We start from the raw sequence: 20,810 nt of genomic DNA, 5'->3' as shown, positions 1-20,810 counted from the left end.
GAGAGAAGAATGAGAGCCGCAGAGCACAGACCCTGAATTTGAGGAAAACAGACTTTGGATTATTCACAGAACTGGTACACCGAGTCCCATCGAAAGCAGCACTGACATCATAGACAAAGAAAATCTGGCAGGTCTTGAGGACATCATCCTTCAGTCACAGGAGCCATGCTTCTTGATGGAAAAAGGAATACATATAGCAAGAGACCAGTGTGGCAAAAGAGGAAACTCACAACAGCTGTGATGGAAAAGGAATGTGTATGGCAGGTGGAAACAGAGATTGGCAGCAAAAGAGGAACATAGAAGCACTGCCTAGGCATGCCAGGATGGTGTTAGGAAAATCAAAGTTCAGGAAAGTTGTAACCTTGCAAGTGACATCAGGAGCAAGAGGAAGAGCTTCTACTATCACACTAACAGTAAAGACAGAATAAGAAAAATTTGTTCATGCTCTGGTGGATAACAAGCGGGGTACCACAGGGCCTATCCTGGAAGTTGTACTGCTTGACATTTCTACCAGTGATCCAGAGGAGGGGACAGAGGGCAAGTATATCATATTTACAGCCGACACCACAAAGCAGGCACTGACCACGTTTGAGACCCAGGCTGCAGTCCAGTGTGACCTGGACAGCGGGAGGAAGGGGCTAACAGGACCCCATGAAATTCAGCAAGGGGAGGCCAAGCCCTGCCCTGGCAAGGTAGAGCGTTACAAGGGTGCAGATTTGGGCCAGAAAGGCCAGGAAGCAGATCTGGGGGATGGCCATGGACTATATTCTCTGCCCAGTGCTCATCAGATCCCCATATTAGAATTAGTTCAGAGATGGCCACCAAAGTGGTGGGGCTTGAGCCCTTGCCCCACAGGGAGGTGCCATGGAACTGGAGCCGTTTCACCCAGGAGAAAGGATGACTTTGAGGACACCCAACAGCAGCCTGACAATGTTGGCTTCCAAAAACACAGGACAGGCTCTGGCCTAGAGTAAGGAAGAAAAAACAGTCACCTTGGGGACAGTCCAGCAGTGGAACTTCAGCACAGACAGGTTGTGCTAAATCCATCCTTTCCGTTTTCTAAGATCCAGCTGGATACATATTCGAGCAATTTGTTCTGAATTCAGTGTCCAGCAGGAGGTTGCACTAATGGAACTAGGTCCCTTCCAGCCTGAGCTATCCTCTCATTCTGTGATTTTGCTCCCTTGGACCTTGGGACCTAAGGTGTAGAAAGCTACTTCTGCTTCTTTTGTAATTCTTCTTAAAAAAAAAAACAGTTCAAATCACTGGTAATATTAAATTCAACAGTTGGCAGGGGGGCAAGGGGCAGGGAAGTTAAATTTTGTGTATTGAAACATCTTCTTGATTACCTGTAATGTCTCTGTATAAAATGGGCATCACTAGTAGAAAAACTAACAGGATATTAAAAGAGCAAGAAAAAACAAGCAAGTGTTTGTAAGAAATACAGATGAGGAAAAGACCTGAAGAATAAACAATTTAATTACAGAAGGACAACAGAAGTAGAGATAAAGGCCTAATTTTAATCATGCTTGGTACTGTGCTTTAGAAACCATTAAAAAAATTGTCTGAGGTTGTGGGTGATACAGAACCAGTGAACTCAGTACATGTGGCTAGCTGAGCGCTGCACCCACATGCAATATTATGCTGGCGTTGACCTGAGGTGAGTCATACCCTGTTCAGAACTGGAACGAGGTCTGCAGGATTGAGTGGAGGCTCCAAAGAGTGGCCAGAAAGGCCTAGCAGTGTCATAAACTGAAAGAGGACCTCTGTAGGGACAAGCAGTAAGAAACAACCCAAGGTCCTAAGATAGGTGCTTACAACACAGAGAAAAAACTCCAGAGCATAAAAATGGAGCTATCAAGATAGAAAATGAAGGGTGGTATAGTAGAAAGAATAAAAGAAAAAGAGCAGATCTAGAAGACGCCTGGAAAAAAACACTTTTAAAGTAAGTAGGTTGGTATTAAGACAAAAATAAAAAAAAGTGTCTCTGATCCAAAAAAACATAACCATAGGATCCAATACCATGACCGTATGCTGACAGCTTCTTCCTAATGATGTGGATGCATGTGACAAGGAAGTCCTTCATTTTGGGTTGGCACGCATTCATCAATGGACACAAACTGACATGAAGTGTGGGAAAATTTGGCTTGTACTGTGAGCAGCCAGACTTCATTTTTCTATCTTGATTTACACACATCAAGAAATATTTCTTCAAAAGTATCAAATGAAAAAGTGGAAGCTGAGGGAAAAAAAAAAAAAAGAAAGAAACTTTAAAATAGTTGGGTTGTCAAACTCAGGACCTTGATATTTACCCAACAATGCATTCCAGTAATTTAAAAATGTGCTATTAGTGCTGTTACAACCTATCTGTGCCATCAATCTCTGTGCGCTTATCAAAAAGACCTTCTCCTTTCAAAATGAAAAAAAAAAAAGTTTATTAAATATATTTTATTGTTTCTAAAACAGTTTTGTTACTAAACTTATTATTTTTAAGATGTGAGATATTGTCAATTGGTCCAAAGTTTGCCTAGTTCATTTCACAAAAAATTCTAGATTCTTTAGCTTATTGGAGTAAAATCAAATGATCCTATAGTTAAAACAGTAAATTCTATTAAAATTTGTTTATTTCTGAAATTTCTTTCCTTTCTTCCCATAACTAAAACTTAGTAATTCTTTGCTTTTTCAGAGAAATGTTTTTCAGAGAAATGTTTTTCAAAGAAACATCTTACCAGAAATCATATTAAAAATTATGATCCAAGTGGTTGTAGACATGCTATCTCCCGTAAAAGATACTGCTGGGCTCACTGTGAAACTGGTACCATAATCAAGACATTTAGTATAATCTACGGCTTAAAATATTATACTGTTCCACACATGAACATCTGTGTGGGCATCGTTAAATCAAAACTCTTTAAATTCACAACTTAAACCAATTTGTTTTGCATGTTCTCACATACTCACATATCTATTTCAGTTATCTAACCATGAAGCACTACACTGTGATGACATATATAAATAGGTAAAGATTGCTACTGAGGGATGCCCAAGCACAGCTCAAGAGCAAGCACAGTGCAGAGTCCCACATTCTCCCCCTGAGTAGCACAGAGCAGGCTTTGGGTTAGAGCATAGTGACACCCTCACAATGACGGAGACACAAGGCTAGAAGGTGAAGGTGTCAGGAGAGGGCAAGGGCTGGCTGGTCCCAGTGGGAAAGGAGTCAGGAGCCAAGGGTGAGTGTCAGCCAGTCTGGGCACGAATGTGGCTGCTGAGCAGCTGCAACACAGCTCAGGCAGGGGCAGCCTCTGCTGAAAAGCAGCTCACCAGAGAAGGAGGGCAGCCCAAGCTTCTGGCCACTCATCAGTGATGGAGCTGACCTTCGATTTGTCCTACTCAGTACGATAACGCATGCCACTGAGCCCCTTAACTGATCCCATTGAGACGCCCATGAGGGGGCATGTACCCAGGGTGCTGACAGAATGTGGGATCCCACTCAGATTTTTCACAAACATTTTGGGGGTTCTTCCAGCTTAACTGGAGCTGCTGGTCTTCCATTTTTGCCATCTAGTGTCCTTAGAAGAAGCTCTGCAACTTCAATTGATTTTTTTTTTCTTTTGAGGGGAGAGGAGGAGGAATGGTTAAAATGACCTTGGTTCTTTAACTTTGAATCTGAAAGCTTCATTTAGTCAGAAAAAATGAAAAAAATCTTGTTTCATATTTTCCATTATTGACAACACAGGTTATGGCATATCTCAAGAAATACTGACATTTTCAAGCTGAGGTAAAGTTCTTGCAGTATTATATGATCCAGTGGCAAATTCTAGTGTACCTGCCATCTCAGGTAATTCCTTTTCATGAAAAATGCAAGTTCACTTTTAAAAAATGATTGACAAAAGTATCTTTTTTCCAGTACTCTTCTCCTGACAACTTGCCTGCACTTTCAATAAACCTTATTTTATTTATGTGTAGCTATACAGCAAAGCAAAAGTGAGCCATCTGTGTTAACAATAACAACAATCTCTTCATAAAACACCAAAACTATATATCATGTTCAGTGAATAAAAATGTCAGTTTTATATATAAATATCTGAAATGACATTTCCCAGTTCAAATGAAAAGATGACAATGGCTTCTCACTTATTTTAATATTTTTAGAAACCAATGAATAAAAATCACTTGCTTTGAATTTTATTATATAATATACACAGTTTCATTCTGGAAAATTGTATATTCACATTTTCACTTCTAGACACAGATAAGGATTAAGTGTGCTCTGGTAACTTGCTTTTCACAAAGAAAGATCCCACGCAGCGTTTGAATTCATATGTGAACCCAAGTTTTCTTAATATTTGTGTTTGCACTGAGGTGTTTCGATATAGGAAACAGAAGGTCAGTTCTGACTCGTCTTCAAAGCCCCCACTTATCATATAAGGGATATTTAGCTCTGCTTTTTTTCATAAAAGCAGCATTATTTAATTCTACTGAAAAAGAAAAAAGAAACTCAAAACATTTCAAAGCTGGCTCTGTAAACTGACGAGTTGGCTTATTTTGTGAAAAGATTGACTAATGGTGGCACCTGCAAGGAAAAAGAAAAAGAAAAAACAAACAGCACTAAAAACTAACAAAAATAAGCTAAGGTGACCTAGCCAAGACCCAGAGGTGATGTAAGTCGTGGATCAGTTTACAGGAGTTGAAGATGAGGCTGTTGGTTTCCAAACCCTCAGAAGGTTAAGACTGTGATGATGAAGGTTACCACAGTTGCACCTTCATTTAAGATGCTCATTTGCCCACTGCCAAATTCATCCACTTGACCACTCCAATATTCAGTTCCCAAACACTTGCACTGTGTTGTCATCTCACTAGAGGTGATACACAAATAACAGTAGTAACACTAAAATACTTCCCATGCAAATTAGACAAAGGTGACAAAATCTAATTTTTCTAGGGGTCTATGTGTCTTAGGATTGGGGAAAGGAAAATTGTGCAAACTCTATGCAAATGTCTAGCATATTAAGTAACTTTCTTTGCAGGCCTTTTAGTCCACACAGGCAATTAGTGACCTAAGGGTTCACACACTGATTTTTTCCTCATTAGCTTGCTTATGTAGACAAGGCTTTTCTGAACAGAGCCACAGAAACACAGATGTTGTGCATTTGGATGATCTCCAAGGTCAAATCTTTCCAGGCACAGTAGGGGAGCAGGCGTCTCTAAGGGAAAGAATATCAAAATAAAGACTAACAAAGGGATTACATACCGCCAAACTGTTCAGCAAGGTTTCAAGCAGGAAACACAAGGGAACATCTGGGGGCAAAGAAGGGAAATGATCCTCAGCTGTGCAGCTCTAGTAGTCTGCTGAACAAAATTCTTAAGTGCTGGCTACGCAGGAGGCTTACAAAAGGTCTACATTATGTCCACCATTATAAAGGGAAGTTTTATGATGCCAAGCAACCCCCGTCAGTATATCTGTTTCCTCTTTTTTTACTGGGGCTTTATCTAAGCAGCAGGATTTATTCCTTCTAAGCTTGTTATGAATTTGCTGTATTTGCTAAATATTCGTAGCTAAAACGTGTATGCTGCTTCTTTGATCTGAGAATTCTTTTCAGATAAAATCTCAAGAGTTTTTTTACTGGCTCTGGTTTACCTTCAGATGCGATAACAGTGAATTTGTGTTGTGTGTGTCCCAATAGATACGCTCAAAGAGAAAAGGTTTAAGCTTGGATAGAAGCAGGGTACAGAATAAGCTAGCAAAGAAGAGAAAATAGGCTTAAATGGAGAGCAAAATGAAAGTCAGAAAAGGAAAGAGTTTCATTTAAGGATTATCAAGTATTCCTGGCTGGTAATGGAGAATGAATCAAAGATATGGAGAAGTGTACTAAAAGCCTTGGTCCTGCACTGAAGCGAGCTGTACAGCATGTTTGGTTATACAAGCCACAGATGGCAAGGTTCACTGCTGTGGTTTGTGGCAGGTTGGCAAGAATAAACACACAAAAAACCTATTTCTGTGGCCTGCCAGAACTGGGTGCACTCTCACATTTTGACTTGCATATAGAGAAGCAGAAGCAGGAGTAGGTAATCCATTTTCTGCTTGATGTCAGTTACACTGTGGTTGAACCTTTTCCCAGAAAACTTGTTAGTATCTTGTGTTGGTGCCAGTTAATATGTTTCTTGACAAAATATCCCCACTTCACTGAAAGCCATCCTTATTAATAAATCAGAAAGAGACTAAGAGCTTGAATAAGGCTAGTTTTGCTCAGAGGAAATTGTTCTTGCAAAGAATAAAAAAGCAATTTGTTAATTTCAGAGACTGTTTTTCTCTATTTCTTTGTTTCATTACATCTCATAGCACCTGCTCAGAATTTAGCATTTCAGGATACTCAAATGTGATCATCCTCTTTTTAATTGATTATCAAAATAAATAGTTAAACTGAAAGCCGTAAGTTTAAGATTGGAGTATTTCATTTTCTAAGTAACATATCTTTGTCACTTACTTCGGCCTGATCTTGAAAACGCCATTTGAAGATTTTTACTCTTTTAAAAAAATGGCTGTTAAATGTGAATTTCCCCAGTGTTCTTTGTCTGTTTTCAAGTGAGCCTTTCTTTGCAAGTAATTAAAAAAAAAAAAAAAAACAACTTCACAGTTGTTCTGTTTTGAATTCAAGTATTTGTCTCTGACCTTTGCTAAAACTTGTAAAATCACAAGGAGATAAGCATGAAAGAAATCATGTGCTGTTCAAGTACTTAAAGTCCAGGGAAATGCACTGAAGTAGAAAGGGGATTAATAGAAGAAGGAGAGTGAGGCCAAGCCATACTGTGTTGGTAGAAGAAGGATTAGTAAGCAGACTGAACCAGAAGAGAAATTAGCAGTGCTTATTTCAGGTTAGACACAGACATAGGACGTGCAGAGATAGAACAGGATCTCAGCAGAGGAGAGGTACCAGAAAGAGAGAGCAGGTACAATGCATGAAGCATTGTAGCTTCACTTTCTGGTGGAGCTGCCATCAGAGAACAGCAATGGAACACGAGGGGAACTGCTGCGTAGAGAGCAAGATACACTAGTTATATGCAGAAAAGAAAGGCAGGAATGGGGTTGGAGGTGGGGGGAATTTTCAAAAAACTGGTGCCTTAGACAGGTTTTAATATTTTGTGTTTGGTAGCGAAGTAAATCTGGCAGGCAGATGTACAACGTGAATGAACATTTGGGAAGCACTTAGAAGGCAATGAGTAAATAGCTTTAGGTAGTTATTACCTTTTTTGCAAATAATGAGAGAAGAACATTAGTGTCTGTAGTCAGTTGTTTGCTTTTCCAGTTAGAGCATCGAAGTGCAGGGTTTGGAGGCACTTTCTGGGGTGGAAGGGGGAGCCTGGAGGTTTGTATCACTTGTTTTTATTCTTCTCTCTCTCTTTTTCTCTCTCTCTCTCTTTCTGTAGAGGCAGCTGGGTGTCCCATCGCAGAAGAGAAGACATCAGTGTGTGTGGACAGCTGGGTCTCGAAAGGAGCCAGCTCTGCTGGAACTGCCATCATGCAGCTCCCCATGCTGCTGCTCCTTTCCCTGCCGCCACTTCTCAGCATGCTCAGCCAAGCTGGAGCTCAGTTCCCTCGCCAGTGCGCTACCGTCGAGTCCCTGAGAAGCGGCATGTGTTGCCCAGACTATTTCCCTGTGTTTGGGCCAGGTACCGACCGGTGTGGTGTGTCTACGGGCAGAGGCCGGTGCGTACAGGTGACTGTTGATTCTCGACCCCATGGCCCACAGTACATCCATGATGGGCGGGATGACCGTGAGCAATGGCCCATACGCTTCTTCAACCAAACCTGCCGGTGCAATGGCAACTTCTCTGGTTACAACTGTGGGTCATGTCGCCCTGGGTGGAGTGGACCTACCTGTAGCCAACAAATCAATATAGGTAAGAACATCAGAAATATGTCATGAAAATTGCCCGTTGTCAGTGCTTGCTTCTAAATGTACCTAGCACATTTATTTTCTCGCTACTTACATTTATAGAGCAAATGTATGTTGCCATAGGAGTTATTAAGGCAGCTGCTAGATGAGTTGTTCAGCTTGTGTACCAAGCAAATACATTTTTAGAATCACGGAATAGTTTGGGTTGGAAGGGTCCTTTCAAAATCATCTAGTCCAACCTCCCTGCAATAAGCAGGGATGTCCTCAAGTAGATCAGGTCGCTCAGAGCCCTGTCAACCTGACCTTGAATGTTTCCAGGGATGGGGCAGCTACCACCTCTCTGGGCAACCTATGCCTGTGTTTCACCACCCTCATAGTAAAAAAATTCTTCCTTATATCTAGTCTAAACCTACCCTCTTTTCATTTAAAACCATTATCCCATGTTGTATTGCTACAGGCCCTTCTAAAAAGTCTTTCCCTGTCTTTCTTATAAGAGCCCTTTAAGTACTGAAGGGCCACAATAAGGTCTGCCTGGAGCCTTCTCTTCTCCAGGCTTAACAACCCCAACTCTCTCAGCCTGTCCTCACACCAGCCTTCTGATCATTTTTGTAGTCCTCCTCTAGACTCAGATCTAACAGGTCCATGTCTTTCCTGTACTGAGTGCTCCAGAGCTGGACACAGCAAACGCAAACACATTACTACCCAATAAAAGGAAGAAACAAAACCTGTACTCAGTGCAGGATTAGGACCAAGTCCATTAAAGAATAGAACATCTTAGTTGAACAAAATGTGTTCTTTGGACTTATTTAAAAGTAAAACAATGTATATAGACATGTATGTATGTTTGTGAGTACGTCTGGGAATAATACATATCTACATAACATGTTTAATACCTTGTGACTGCTTTAAGTGTGACAGCAGCTCTTTTGATTCAAAAATCCCTTAATACATTTCTAAACTATGTACCTGGCCATGTAAATATTTACTTATCTAGTTGCTGTCAATGTATTTAAAAACCTTAACTCACGACTATGAGCTGTTCAGATGAATCAGCACGGGAACTGGTGGGCCTTTCTGAGAGTTCTCCAGTTTCAGTTTAGTCCAGAATATCAGTAAACAGATGTCTAAAATTTTTTTAAACAGTTATGAAATCCTTGTGGTACTGGAAAAATGTTGAATATTGTAGGTGAATTGAAAAAGACAAGCAGGCTTGAGGACAGATTGTTGTTCTCAAGTCCAAACCATCTGAATGAACAAGATTTCAGTCTTTGTTAGTGAAAGTTTAAAGGTGTTATTGAAATTCTGTAAAATCCATAATCCCCCAAATGAGTGATGAGTTCTGTTGACATGCAAAACAATAGATTTCTAGCACAAATGTGCAGTCCCTCTTGCAGAAGCAGAAATTGGCACTGCCCTTATATTTACCAGATAGGAAACACTCTATGAACATGAGTGCATTTTCCAGCAAGGGTTAACAGAGGACCGCTTACCAATTCAAAATCTTAACAATAAGATTCCTTAAAAAGAACTTACTGAGGGCTGTGGGAAAGACCTTAGGATTTTTTTCATCCTTTTTGCTCCGAGCATCAAGCTAGAAAGCAGAAAGTATGACTCATGAATTAGATCTGCTAAGCCAGGTTGCACCCTCTGATCTTCTGGTGTGTTCACATTAACAGTGATGATAAGTCCAAAAAATAACCAAGAAATAAATGTTATCACACACAAACTTAGCAAAGTAAATCCAGAGACAGGCAAAAAGCAGCTTTACGGTATACAAGAGCACATTTTACTTCTCTTGCTTATTAAATCCTTTACTACTCAGTAAAATGCTAAGCAAATCAGATTTATCATGCATGACAACATGAGTTTAAATAGGGGAAATTAGCTTCTTATTATGCTTTAAGTTTCCACATGAAAGTCACCTCTTTTGACTATTCATAGAGCTGGTCCCAGCTGCTCAAACTTTAGAAATAATTATTGGAGTACTGTTGGCATATCCATATATAATAGCTGTAAAATGCAGTTTGGTGCCTTCATATCTCCTAAATTCATGCCTAACTTTAATAATAGTCCCAATTTTTTATTGTGTTTCAGGCACATATTTTGAAAAATGAAAAGGTAAGATGTCCATATAAATCAAAATTAGGTGGATATTTTTAGTGCACAGCTTAAAAACAACAAAAACCCTTCAGTGACCAGGGCTAGCACGTCTGTTCAGTTCTGCAAAACAGAAAAGCACATTTCGTAATACACAATCCTTGGATGAAATTCATGTTTCATAAAAGTATTTCTATAAACTTCAATGAAGCCAAGATATCCCTCACTGAATCAACGTCATATAGTGAAATGTAATTCACTTTTATTCTTCATATTGATTCATGCTGAAGACTCGTTGCTTCTCATATCAATATATTCTATCACTCATTTGGACAATCATGGATTTTACAGTATTTTTTATAATGAAAATGAATGCATGTGAATAGCTGTGAGGACTTCTACCTCTGTCTTTGTCTAAACTTAGCCTGAAATCTTCTCAGTCCAGGTGAAAGAGTGTTGGACTAGGACTGAGGTGATGTGGACTCTGTTCCTCTTGCTGATATACTCGGATTTCAACAAGTCAATTTTACTCCTTGTTTCACTGTCTATATGTGAACGATGATAATTTTAAATGTTTTTGAGATATACTGCTAAAAAGGAGTAATATGTGGCTGCAGTTAATAATAGCAGGTAATGACATTAAAGAGAGATGTGGTACCATGTGCAGTTCACAATTCACAACTCACTGGTGAATTTGCCATTTTTCCTACACAGGTTCAACCATAAAGAATGTATTTCTTCACTAAATTGTCAAGCAGTAGAACTTTTTATTATTATAAATTGCTATATAGTATTCTTTTCTTGTAAAGTATTACCACAGGAAACCTTAAGTACAGTGGACGAAGTTCTGAAAGGTTTGTGTGACAAAGAATTGTCTTTGTCATTTCTTTGACAGGATGGAAGGTTAATCCATAATAATACTTCTAAAAGCACTAAACCCACAAGGTTCTGGGCTTTATTTTTATTTGGCTTAACCTTTCTGATAATAAATAAAATTTTCTATTTGTGCTCAGCACTCTCTGAGTTGCCCTAATAAAAAATGGATGAATGCTTGAAGAAAAAGAGACTTACATGGAATTACTAGGAGCAAAATAAATTAGTCCTGTGAGATCAGACTTGAGTGCCTGCTACTTTAGTAACTTGTTGCTTCTGTATCCTCGCAGTTAGAAGGAATCTTTTGGATCTGAGTGCAGAAGAAAGGAGGCGTTTTGTGAATGCCTTACACCAAGCCAAGGTGACAATCCATCCTGACATTGTTATTGCCACACGAAGACGTGAGGAAATATTTGGACCAGATGGCAACACACCACAATTCGAGAATATCTCCATTTATAACTACTTTGTGTGGTCTCATTATTATTCTGTCAGGAAGACTTTTCTTGGTGCAGGGCAGCAGAGTTTTGGAGGAATTGATTTCTCTCATGAGGGACCAGCTTTTGTCACATGGCATAGGTACCACCTACTGCAGCTTGAAAGAGACATGCAGGTAAAGTTCGCATTAATGTTCAGCCATGTGTTCCTGCCACATTTTGTATAGATGGAGAACTTCTCACCATATTCCAATAGGCAAAAATTATAGCAGCTCGTTCTATGCATTGAAATAATTATGCTTCAATTTCAGTAAGTCATTAGGTATACTAAAATTAATAGAGTGCATTTCGGTTTTGGACTGTCATTGTTATAGAGATGATAAAAATAATATTTCAACTAGACTAATGGAAAACATAAAAGTTACATAAAAACCTCCTGCAAAAATAGATACAAATTCCAGATATATCCATAGAAGTCATTTTATTGGACCAAAATAATTTATTGCCAGTGTTATTTTTAATATCAAGTTCCTGATTCTTGGCTAAGTTAGACTAATCAAAGCAGCAGAAATTCTAAAGAAAAGTATTACAGAGATGGTTTGGGGATTCAGAATCATGTTTTATTTGCATAATTAGTGTAACTGGTTAGAGAAATTAGTGGTTGGTTGCCCAACGCATCCTGGTATATAAATACAGGAAGACAGGACACGCTCTGGAACTGTTCAGCTCCAAACTGTACTACAAACAAAAAATGAGAATTTGAAGGGCCCTTTTCCTTACTTTTCCATGGCTTAGCTATTCTGTGTGCTACAAGTTCTGTTGCTGTTGACAGGCCATTAAAAACTTTTGGAAAAATGAGTGAAGTTTCTTACCACTCACAATATGGTTTCACGGAAGGGGTATTGTCTTATTAATGGGGGAGATCCATGACTCAATTCAACAGTCCAACTACCTGTTCCATTGAACATCAGTCTGAAAAAGTACCGCAAGCTTTTACATAGATTTCATAGATTTTCCATAGTTTGTCTGTCCTCCATGAGTCAGGACTCTGACTCTTATTAAGATGTATTTAACTGTTTTTTAGCACCCCTCTATCAGTAAATATTATAGCTGTCTGGGGCACACATGGATTAACACCATATTTTGGTGGTTTAGAACATGCTGCAGGACCCCACTTTTGGACTGCCCTACTGGAACTTTGCAACAGGACAAAACACCTGTGATATCTGCTCAGATGATTTGATGGGAGCTAGAAGCAATTTTGATGTCTCTCTTATCAGCCAGAACTCAATCTTCTCTCAGTGGCGAGTGCTATGTGAAAATGTAGATGACTATGAAACTTTGGGAACCATCTGTAACAGTAAGTATGACTGCTGCCACATCCATGGGGATAAAATAATTTTAATAATAAAAAAAATATAATACTTTATAATGCAATGGCTTTTCCCAGCCAAAGTCTTAAAGTGTTTTTTTAAATAGTCTTGATCCAAGTTTCATCAGTCTTCTGAGAGAGTACATACTTACCAACCGTCTTGCACTGAGGCACCATGCAGTTCAAAATTTGATCGGGAGCTTGTAGCAGAGAAAGAGCTAAATGCTTTGACTTCCTTTCTTATGCAGTATCTATTAATCTCCTGTGCCATAAATAATTAAATCTGGCAGTGTCATTTCTTAACTGAAGCTTAAGTTTTCTTCTGACTGCTCCACTTACCACCTTCATGGCATTCTGCTCCTAAAAGGAGAACATCTAACAAATCCCCATGTTAAGTATGTGGAGCATGTTTTGAATGTGAAGAATATTGAATCTTAACACAACTACCTCAGCTACAAGAGCTAAAAAATCCCAGCAAGATTCTTGTATATTCATCACCTTCAAGCCATAAGCCTTCAGCATCTTCATGGAAATAGGGACAAGAAATAGGGAAAACCCACAATATTGGGTTAGTGACCTAAATAACCAACTGTAGTCCTTTCCCCAGCTACTCTGTCAGGACATCCTCAAAACTTTTGCCCTAAGTCTCATCAAGAAGTCACAATGAAAAACCATAGAAAATTTTCCAAAAACACTCACAGAATCACAAATTTCAGTGAAAAGCTTCTAGGTGCTTTTTTAAATCCTGGTGCAAAGGATCTGTCACACAGGACACCATGAAGTTTCAGATTCTTTGCCTGACATAAGGGACTGACCCATTCATTCAGTTTAAGTGTCATGTGTGAGGGATTTTTTTTACCCATGGTTCAGTCATTAGAAGGATGCAATCTGTGGCCTACTGTTTTTTACCAGTATTGTTTTCTCTCTTCTCTCCACCCCCAGGCACTGAGGGTGGTCCCATCCGAAGAAATCCTGCTGGAAATGTTGCGCGGCCTATGGTACAGCGTCTTCCGGAGCCTGAGGATGTTGCTCAGTGTTTGGAAGTTGGTGTATTTGACACTCCTCCTTTCTATTCCAATTCAACAGACAGTTTCCGTAACACAGTAGAAGGTAAACATTGCAAATAAAAGGACCTGGAACAACTCCGAATAATTCAGGGGAGAGTTGCCATTTTTCCTGTTGGAAGTATGAGTTTGGAGACAGTCTATTGGACACTAAGAACACATTGTTCTTAGCACTAAGTATTAGCTTAGTATTAAGTGGAAATAAGTTCTGGGTAAATTACTTTATAGCTTATGTCAGTTCTTTAAATGTGTAAAAGCCTCAAAAGTCTGTCACTGGCATACTAAGTAGAAACTAGCTGAGATCAGGTCCTTGCAACCTAGGTTGTAATAGGTTGCCGTTGCTGAAAACAGACAGCCCTGGCCTGTGGATTGATGCAGCTGCATCCTTAAACAAGGCAAAAAAGTGGTCATAGCAGTTGCTCTTTTATCTAAATTAAAACAAACAAAAGAAAGCAAAAGAAAATGTAAGCCTTGGGAGCACTTAATGAAACGGTGTTGAAGTAGTAATTGAAATCTGTGTACAGAATTTACTGCTAGACATGTTAGTCCTGGGCCATATAACTCTGTTTTTCTCTGAGCTCTACACATTTAAAATGAAATTTTCAGTCACCGGCATCTGAACACACACCCCCCAACACAGAAACCAGCCTAAAGGTTTGATTCATGCTGTTCAGCCAGTATCCTGCCAACTGCTTCTGTGCTTTAATAACAGAGAGTTTTTAACAGGAAAGACTAAGATTCATGAGAAAAGACTACCGAGTGATGGTTCAGATCCCTGCCAGACCTCCTGTAGATCCTTTAGCTCTTTTGAACAGGCATAACTCTTATGACGGGGAGGATTTGCTCCATTTTCTTTCTCTTGGAGAACAAAACCAAGAATCTGCATCAACCTTTCAGATACATAGGAAAGTTTTGGAGGTTTACCATACATTTGATAAATGGGCTATTGATATCTAGGTATCTAAACATGGCTTTACCACTTAACTGTACGGACCCCTTTCTGGAAAGTTCGGCCAGAGCTTGAAAACAGGAGAAATTTTCATGATGTTTCAGATCCTGACATCCGACATGAGGGGTTACGAGGTGTTGAGCACTGATAGAGTTACATAGGGTATCTTCACTGAAAAAACAGGGCATGTGAAGCTTTCTGAGATGTGTTCGCACTAAGCATGGAAATAATGTGTGGAAACATAACAGCTGGCTCATTGGGATAGATGGCAACATAAACATGCTTAAGTCAGCAGCTAGAAAACACATGCAACTGTATCAGTTATGCTGAAAAATATATAGGTCCCAAATATATACCTTTATTTTCATGCTATGATGTGGTTTATTTTGGCTGGTTTTGCATTAGATCCCAGCAGCCTTGCACTCGACATTCTCAGCATTCTTTTGTAAAAAGCTATTTTAATCTGAAAATTATGCATGTTAGAGACACTTCTCAAATGCCAGTAGGTAGAGAATTAGCTACTCAATTATGTTAAGCAAGGCAACACAACAACATGACAGCCTTTCAGAGAAAAATGGGACTGCAGCTTCCAAAACAAAATCTTCACTGGGATTTTTCATGGTTTTTTTTTGTTTGTTTGTTTGTTTTGTTGTTTGCATATTCAGGGTACAGTGATCCTTCAGGGAAATACGACCCAGCGGTTCGGAGTCTTCACAACTTGGCTCATCTGTTTTTGAATGGGACAGGAGGACAAACTCATTTATCACCAAATGATCCCATTTTTGTCCTTCTGCACACATTTACAGATGCTGTTTTTGATGAGTGGCTGAGAAGGTATTCTGCAGGTAAGATGTGTTCATGGACAGAGGTGGGATAGGTGATTGTCAGTCTGTAGTCACAGGAGCTCAGCTGCTTCTTGTGGGACAGCAAGATGCCCCTAAGCTTAGGAGAGAGAACTGGAATTTTAACAGTTAGAATAGATAACAAGGACAGAGTAATAACAAGCAAGCCCCCTTCCTCACCCCACTGACATCCACTTTCAAATCACTGTCTGTGAAGGAACTTGGCCAGAGATACCAGGCCAGAGAATTCAGGGGAACAAAATGTGCAAATACATTGTCTTCGTAGAGCAAAGATAGTGTAACCATGGAAGGTCCAAATATTTCACAGACATTCCATCACTGTGTGGGGTAAATACCTATGTTTCTTCTTGTCAAACAAGACCAGATGCCATGCACACCCTCAGAATTCATTTTGATGACCTTTTTGGCTTACTACCAGCATCCTGGTGTGCATCAAGAAGAGTGTGGCCAGCAGGTTGAGAGACGTTATCCTGCCCCTCTACTCTGCCCTGGTGAGGCCGCATCTGGAATATTGTGTCCAGTTCTGGGCTCCCCAGTTCAAGAAGGACAGGGAACTGATGGAGATGGTCCAGGAAAGGGCTACAAAGATGATTAGGGGACTGAAATGTCTTTCTTATGAGGAAAGGCTGAGGGACTTGGGTCTTTTTAGTCTGGAGGAGAGAAGACTGAGGAGGGATCTTATCAATGCTTATAAATACTCAAAGGGAGGGTGCCAGGAGGATAGGAGCAGTCTTTCTTCAGTGGTGCTCAGTGATGGGACAAGAGGTAATGGGCACAAACTTGAACATAGGAAGTTCCATCTAAACATGAGGAGGAATTTCTTTACTTTGAGGGTGGCAGAGCACTGGAACAGGCTGCCCAGAGAGGTTGTGGAATCTCCCACTCTGGAGAAATTCAAAACCCATCTGGATGCCATCTTGTGCAACCTGCTGTAGGTGACCCTGCTCTGGCAGGGGGGTTCGACTAGATGATCTCCAGAGGTCCCTTCCCACCCCCTTCATTCTGTGATTCTGTGATTTTGTGATTCCATAACCATTTCTATATTGTTTCCAAGGATTGTCACTGTTGCTGCCCTTGCTTCTTTATCTCTGAACAGAAGACAGAAAAGGAATAAGGGAGGAAGTGAATGAGAGGGAGAAAGGAAGGACAGAAGGAAAGAACTGCAAGGAAGGAAGAAAAAAGAAATAAAGAAGGAAGGAGATTGACATCAATTAGCTGGGGGGAGAATTTTGTGTAAACCTAAAGTCTGTGCATTAGTCTGCAGAAAGCAGTGACTATATTTCTCTTAGGACAATCCAGGCCCCTCTTCCTTCTTCTACAGAAGACAGCTGCTGTTGCACAACTGAGACTTCTTTGTGCAGTTTCCACAACCTGCCTCATGTATGTTTCCCACGCCAACTATCAGGGAGCAATTGTATCCCCTTGTGGTACTTACGTGACCTATCACAAGATTTTGCATCATCTTACCAAGATGGATTTCTTTTTTTTGTTTTTGCTTCAGCTGACTTTCTCCTGATTTACCATAACATTGGAAAAAATTCCACTGGAATTCATATCAGCTCCCCTCCTGAACTTCATGAGAGAGCTCTTCACCACTGTTAAAATCAGACAAAGCCAGATTGTAGCAAAAAGGTTTTCCAAGTCCTCCATATATACACATTTCTCCTTTTCCATGCAAGAAGAAATGAAAATCCCAACACAGGCAGAAATTTTTACAATTTATTGGTGGTTTGTGTTAAAACATAGAGATATCATTAGTGGTCTTGCTTTTGCACAGAGCAGAGCCCTCCATTATGGATCTGTCACACTGGAAAAGTAATCCTTCTAGATTAAATTAGGTTAGGAACAAAAAAAATGAGGTACTCAAAATCCTGAGTCACTGTTGGAAAAAAAAAGAATGAAGTAGCGCAAATTATTTTGATTTTATTTACAGAAGTGTGATTTGACTTTCAAATTTAGATATATCAACGTATCCACTGGAGAACGCCCCTATTGGACATAACCGACAGTACAATATGGTGCCTTTCTGGCCTCCAGTTACCAATAATGAAATGTTTGTTACGGCACCAGAAAACCTGGGATACAGCTACGAAGTTGAATGGCCAGGTAAACTGTCCAACCTAAATGTTTCCTCTATTTTTGTCATCATGTCTTTCTCCCATTAAGTTTATGCGTCATATAATAGAGTTGGTTCAAATTTCACAAACAATATTTGATGCATTTGTAAAGGTCTGTTTCTCATTTCTTGCCTGGCTTTCCAAGTCAGTGGTGTTTGGGATTTAGTACAGCTAAACAGCTACTGATTATAGATTCTTCCTGCGTGAAGTTCCCGCTATCCACTTCAATTTTTGGTGAAGTTCTCATTTGGATCGAAACGTTGCAGAAGGTCCTTATTCCTATATCATATGCCTTTATTAAATCACTACAGAGAATGCAAATGCCTTACAAACCAGAAAGCAGAAGAAAAGTCCAGGACTGTTTTTAGACTATATCAAGAGAGACTGAAATTTTCTCATGTTTTGGAACAAATATTATCAACTAAAATTTAAACTAGCTCCACTTCACAACTCAGTGAATAATGACAGATGATGAGCTTTGGTCCGTCCCTCTGATGTTTATCTATATACTTGACTTTTACTTTTAATAACTTTCTCTTTTTTGTTCCTTCCTGTAGGTCGGGCTCTCCGTGTCACAGAGATGATAACTATCGCAATAGTGACTGCGCTGGTTCTTGTTGCAATTATCTTTGCTGCCGCTGCATGTATTGTACGTGTTAAGAAAAATAAGGATGAGTTGCACCAGCCTCTTCTTACTGACCAGTATCAGCACTACTCAGATGATTATGATGGCATACCAACACCAAGCCAGTCTGTTGTTTGAAGAGGCGGCACTTTTTTGCATCTGATTGAAACTGTTTATTTTGCTGTATTTTATAAATGGTGGTCATCCATCTGCTTTAAAATAAAGAGCATAAACTGTCAGCTGTCTTGATATGTTTGCTTCAGGCTTCACCTCCTCTTTCATAACACCTGGGCATCAATAAGTCACCTTTGTGATGCTAATTCTGGATTGATTTTAATAGATTCCACTAAATATTCAGGGCTCACCTGCAAGACTTTTTCATGCGTATTTCTGTAAAATCCAGTAAAATTTAGTTAACTTGGTGGTATCCAATGTTATCTGACTTCACCTAGCCTTTACACACAGAATAATTTTACAAGGTACTTTTGTGAAAAGGTCAAGTCTAGAACAGGACAGAAGCAAAATCCAAAATACAAGTAGACACCCTGGCTAGGCGAGTGGAAATGTGTTTCAAAATAGCCAGCATGCCAGATAGGGAGCTAAAAGGGACTTCTGGGGGCAACAATGTGTTTGAAATCCAGCTTTAGTCACAGAACATAGTTTTGATCTTATTGATGCTTTTCGGTGGATCTGCGAAAACAGATTCACCACCAAGAAGCCACTCCAGCATTTGGACCCTTCAGCTGTACGTTCAAACACAGCTGCCTGAAGGTGATATTCATTTGAAGGGACAGATGGCAGCAGCCTTAATTTTATTTTAATTTTTATTTTTTGCCCTCTCACTCCCTTTGTCTCTCCCATTATGCCCATGGCAGGGCAATCTCTCCAGCAATGACAGACTTTGCTTCAATTCTCTCCTGCGGGAATATGAACCCACATCTCTTGAACTTTGAGGCATCAGGCTGCAGAGCAGACTTGAAAAATTAGCCATATGCAACTGCTGTTGAATTTATTCAACATGAGCCAGTAGGACAGCAACAAACTGACACCTGCCTTTGCAGCCTGAGGTAGGGCTTGAGGAATCTGACTTCAAACTTCACCTCCTCTCTTCTCATCATAACTGCGTACCCATAAATCATCAATTGTCTTCCTGGCTTATTAAATCTAAATTAGCTGTCATTAGCTGACATGCAGAGATGTTCCTGGGTTCAGATTACTGAATCCCACATCATGTACTCAACCTTCTAATTGTCAAGACTATAAAATCAAGCTGCCTCTTGTCTCTCTTTCTCTCTGACCCCAACTTCAACAAAAATGGCAAGTAATTTGGACTGAGTTCCTTCAGTCTGAGGCAGCTCTCCTAGACATTAAGTTATTAGGTAAAAGCAAGAGTCATGCCTTCTACGTGCTATGTTAGCCTCAGTAGTTACAGTGAGCACCGGGTGCACTCATAGCAGACTTACTCAGTTGCAAGAGGATACGTAATTTATACATTAAGAATGACAGAAACAGGAAGACAAGTACTCTCGGCTAGTCATGCCATCTTACCAAGCATAGGGCATGGACAAAAGAAAAAATTTACACATATAACTGATATTTAGGAAGAAAACTTTCACCTGTGGCACCCACAGAGCAAAAGTAAATTCGACAAAGGTTTTTTTGGATTGCGCTTTTGGTTTTCTTTACAGTCTAGCCAATTAGTATTTCAGGTACACAAGCAGCAGTTTGGATTTCAACTTAAATGCCTGTTTCTGCCATTCTTGCTTGTACTGAGTAGCAACTTAACAAGTCATCCACTTTAGTGATTGCAACGGATAAAGCAGGGTGATCCAATGTACTTTGGATTGGGGTCAAGAGAACAGGATTTTATCCTTAGCTCTGTTACTGACCTGCTGAATGTTCTAAGCTAGCATATTTTTACCTCTGTGACTCATTTGACTCATTTATAAAATGATAATAGAGCCTCCTTTGTAAAGTGTTTTTACTTCAGTGGATGAAAAGAAGCATACAGAAGCTTGATAGCAGAAGGAAAATGGCATGGAACAATCTGATCTTGTGAAGAGGACATTAGCCATTAAAGCTGTTCAATCCTTAAAGCAAAAACATGCACCCATGTTTTGAGCAGACCATAAGTCTTGTGGGTCAAAGAATAAGGAGACCTGCCTCCTAGTTACAGCTGCCATGCATAAATGAAGGAAGCAAGGCAGCTTTTTATAACAGACTTTAAAAGAAAAGGAAAAGCAAGTACAGGAATTAGAGGGTGAAGGAAAGTGGAGAACTCCGTGTGTGACCCATTCTTGATAAGAGTTTCACAAGTCCTTCTGTCTTTGGTCACTACTTGCAGTACTCTGAACTATGTCTGGGTGTGGAGAAAAAGTTCCTGCCATTCATTGAAGCTGCTTGGTGTTTGTTCCTGAGCTAATCTGATGGGGAAAAACTGTTTAGGTTTGAAATCTGAAATGGCCAGCATATGAGAAAATTAAGAACAAAAAAATAAACACCATAAAATTGAGTGAGT

General features: G+C 39.8%; 1 protein-coding gene across 1 annotated transcript; it reads left to right on the top strand.

The window, feature by feature from the left end:
- Positions 1-7,517: 7,517 nt before the first annotated feature.
- Positions 7,518-18,430, top strand: TYRP1 (tyrosinase related protein 1; the record flags this gene model as incomplete). The annotated part of the gene is made up of 7 exons (XM_082497181.1): positions 7,518-7,899; positions 11,156-11,478; positions 12,458-12,662; positions 13,617-13,784; positions 15,353-15,532; positions 17,510-17,656; positions 18,225-18,430. 7 exons carry the CDS (start codon positions 7,518-7,520, stop codon positions 18,428-18,430), a joined length of 1,611 nt encoding a protein of 536 aa, XP_082353307.1.
- Between the last annotated feature and the right edge of the window lie 2,380 nt (positions 18,431-20,810).

The sequence above is a fragment of the Vanellus vanellus genome (assembly GCF_965231255.1).
Source record: "Vanellus vanellus genome assembly, chromosome: Z".
Classification (NCBI taxonomy): domain Eukaryota; kingdom Metazoa; phylum Chordata; class Aves; order Charadriiformes; family Charadriidae; genus Vanellus; species Vanellus vanellus.
Note: the sequence above shows the minus strand (reverse complement) of the source record. Positions and strands in the feature narration are given on the sequence as shown.